We start from the raw sequence: 3,643 nt of genomic DNA, 5'->3' as shown, positions 1-3,643 counted from the left end.
GCTTCATAAATAAAATTGGATTGGAACTTTGTGTTGACAAGATTGTTAGTTAAACAATTACAACTCTACAAATCAGTATTGTTTGTATGGACAGCAACTTTTTTTAAAATTTGTTTATTAAGAGATTATACAAACTTATATACGTTGTATTGTATACATCTTACGTGACATATTTTATCAAACATTTCTTTCCCAATCATTTTAACGTTTTCTTGTTAAACAAAACACAAATTAAAATACAAAAAACATCATAACAACACAAGAACAGAAAATTCAGAAAAGAAAAAAAGAAGAAAAAAGTGAGTAAATTAGAAAAAATATTCAATAAATAAATTAAATTAAATTAAATTTAAAAAATTAAAATTAAACACTATATAAATACAATTTAAAAAATTAAATTAAATTAAAAAAGAATAGAAGGGGGGGGGGAGTAAATCCTATGCCTACCTTAAAAAAAAAAAGAACATTTCAAATTCTTTTCAATCTATTCGGAGGGTGGGTAAATTGCATTGTTCTAAGGAAAAGATTTGAGATATTCCACAAGAATGTCCGGACAGTATTAAGCCATTGCAATGCAGATGGAAGTAAAATACAGCATCTAGCAAGAAGGGAACAAAAAGCTAAGATCTCAGTTTGCTGGGGAGTTACATTAAGAGGGATCTTTGGAACTCCAAATATGGCAATTAAAGGCTCTTCTCAGATCTGACTTCCAAGAACCCCTGACAGTACAGAAAAGAAATCAGTCCAAAATTGGTTCAAACTTGGGCAGAAGAAAAACATATAATGATAATAGATTGGATTTATATAGCGCTTTTCAAGGCACCCAAAGCGCTTTACAATGCCACTATTCATTCACTCACTGGTGGAGGCAAGCTACGGTTGTAGCCACAGCTGCCCTGGGGCAGACTGACAGAAGCGAGGCTGCCATATCGCGCCATCGGCCCCTCTGGCCATCACCAGTAGGGTAAAGTGTCTATGTGAGTGGAAAGAACTTTCCACTCACATAGACACTTTCCACTTAATCGTGCTTTCACTCACCCACTGACTGAACAACCCAAAGAACGACCAAATGAAAGACCCACTGAACAACCCACTGAACAACGCACTGAACGACCCATTGAATGACCCATTGAACGACCCATTGAACGACCCATTGAATGACCCATTGAACGACCCATTGAACGACCCACCGAACTGAATTTGGTGTTGAATTTTTTTTTTTTTGCTAATTTAAGAGCAGTTAAAACGGACACTAAAGTAATGGGTAAGAGGTTAAATTGAAAGTAAAACAGTAATTTTAGGCATTACATTTTTGAGATTTTATAAAGTATGAGGTGGAAGGATTTGGTAAAGCTCATTTGTACGGCTGCTTTCTAACTGTACTTTCTGTTTTCAGACCTCAGAAACAGCATTTTAAAGAAATGTAAATGATGCCAGTTGGTTGAAACTTGGTAGGGTGAAGTAACTCACAAAAGAAGAAGCTCAACCCCCCACAATCCTGCCCACACCCACAAACCTCCTTAAAAGCCCAGAATTGCTCTTAAATCAGCCTTAGGATACACAGCACTATCCTGCTTGGTTTGGAGCCCTTTCATCAGAGATACTTTTTCCAGCTTTCCTCTTTTGATCACTGGGACTTCAAAGATGGAACATGGGATGCACTTTTCTCCAGGTATGTACTCAGCATTGTTGCCTGGTGAGCTACATGAACAGAGTTGGCTAACCTCTAAGACAACTTGCAAAAATACTCTTTCACTCTGTGTTGTAAGTCCTGATGGCAGAAGTCACTCTTGGTTCTGAATAATGTATAAATATCCCACCTTTTTTCTGGGAAACTGTTGTGTTTCAGACTCAGCAATTTACTTTTTAAAAACTTTTTTTCTGCTGTCTCAGAAGAGAAACAAGATTTTGCTCTCCCAAGAAGCCAGGATGGCAACATCACTGCCACTCTGCACCATCCCAGCACTGCTCCAGAGAAACCTAAAGGAAAGGCCCGGGTGGTGTTCACAGAGAGACAGTTGAATATTCTTGTCCATCACTTTAATGCGAAACATTACTATGAGCCAAGGGAGATTAAACAGCTGGCAGAGATGACAGGACTGACCTACAAACAGGTGAGTGTTTTTCAACTTACTACAACATAAGAAATTGAATTTTGGGTCCATTGTACTCATTAAATGTTTTCTGTTTTCTTCTATCTTTAGGTAAAAACTTGGTTTCAAAACAAACGGAGTAAGTTTAGGAGGAGTTCACATTCTCAGTATGTGAATCAGGATGTCCCACTTCATGTAAGTATCTCCTATTATTAAACAGAATTGTTTCTGATTCTGTCATTATCTGGGGAATTGACTGTATTTAAAAAAGTGTAATGCCAATAATTTAAAACAACTATTCTCGTTTTACTGACAGTCCCCTTGTCCCCTTCAGTTTCAGGGAGAGAGACAGCCCCCGTTCAGGGAGCGGTACACCCAGCACCAGGTAAATTCAATGAGAATGGGTGCAAATAATCAGGCCCACTATTCTCATGCTGTGGGCAATTCTGCGGCTGGACCTCAATGGACCCTCCCCGACTCCCCTCAGATGTTTGGCTGGTCAATGCCACCAGGCAACGGGCATCACGAATACGACACAGCTGTTCAAAACCCAGCAAAAATGTCCACTATGATCGAAGCAATGGGAAGAGCTGTGAGTACTCAGACTGTTCTCATTGAACACAACATGGATAAGATCTTGGAGAAGCTCACGTCTCTTCAACAAGAAATTGACAGACCTGGTGACGAGTGACAGACATTTAGACTGTCTGTGAAATTGGAGGCACCAAACCCAAACATCGTCTCTCCCCTGCATACCGATGTCTCTGGAAAGCCCATCAAGACCTTTTTTTTACTGTTACTGTTTTAGAGTTCCTTTTTTTCCTCTTGTCCCTGATGTACGAATTTTCACTGTCTTTTTGTCTTTTTGGTTTCTTCCTGGTGCGGCTACATCCGCAGCCCCAGGACACAGGAATTTCATTGCATGTTGTACTTTGTATGACTGTGTATTTGACTAATAAAATTTGATTTGAACACCAGTTCAGCACTGAATGGAATATAAACAACCCAGGACTTTTTGTTTTATTATTTTTATTGTCTTCATGTAGCTCAACATAGTCTCAGATTTGATCGCTTTCAGTAAAGGGGGAGGGGGGTATTCAATATCCAATGGATTTTAGAAATATTAGAATTCAGTAGGCTCCGGCTACTGTAAATAGTCAAAATAGCCAAAACACATACTGGGATATCAGAGAAAACACCATCAGAAATTCTGCATGTAAGATTAAGAGATGAATTCATCAAAATGTGTTTTGTTTCATTTTGTTGTATTTGTTGTAAAAAATATTGTACATGAAGAAAATTCTCTTCCTTGTGTGTGAGAAACTGTAAATAAAATATTATTTTCACCCATTCAAACTGAACTTTCTACATGTCTCCAAACCTTCTGTCAGAGACTGAACATCCGCATATGGAAAAGAAATAGTAAAAACTTATATGTGATTTACTCATGAAAGTGGCCACTTTCTCATTACTTTCATATATTGTTTTAGTAAGTATCCAAAACATACAAGTTTCATTATCTAATTTGTCAAGGGATCTTATATCTGTTT

General features: G+C 37.8%; 1 protein-coding gene across 1 annotated transcript; it reads left to right on the top strand.

Moving 5' to 3' along the window:
• Positions 1-1,123: 1,123 nt before the first annotated feature.
• Positions 1,124-3,065, top strand: LOC113029813 (homeobox protein NANOG-like). The gene is made up of 4 exons (XM_080305814.1): positions 1,124-1,672; positions 1,894-2,114; positions 2,205-2,288; positions 2,428-3,065. Exons 1-4 carry the CDS (start codon positions 1,645-1,647, stop codon positions 2,782-2,784), a joined length of 690 nt encoding a protein of 229 aa, XP_080161940.1. The 5' UTR covers positions 1,124-1,644; the 3' UTR covers positions 2,785-3,065.
• Positions 3,066-3,643: the final 578 nt, after the last annotated feature.

The sequence above is a fragment of the Astatotilapia calliptera genome, chromosome 9, assembly GCF_964374335.1.
Source record: "Astatotilapia calliptera chromosome 9, fAstCal68.1, whole genome shotgun sequence".
Classification (NCBI taxonomy): Eukaryota; Metazoa; Chordata; class Actinopteri; order Cichliformes; family Cichlidae; genus Astatotilapia; species Astatotilapia calliptera.
Note: the sequence above shows the minus strand (reverse complement) of the source record. Positions and strands in the feature narration are given on the sequence as shown.

Excerpts from the sequence above, each read along its gene's own strand:
- LOC113029813 (XM_080305814.1), top strand. The coding sequence starts at position 1,645 with ATGGAACATGGGATGCACTTTTCTCCAG. Across the intron at positions 1,673-1,893 it reads TGGGATGCACTTTTCTCCAG|AAGAGAAACAAGATTTTGCT; the intron begins GTATGTACTCAG and ends CTGCTGTCTCAG. Across the intron at positions 2,289-2,427 it reads ATCAGGATGTCCCACTTCAT|TTTCAGGGAGAGAGACAGCC; the intron begins GTAAGTATCTCC and ends TGTCCCCTTCAG.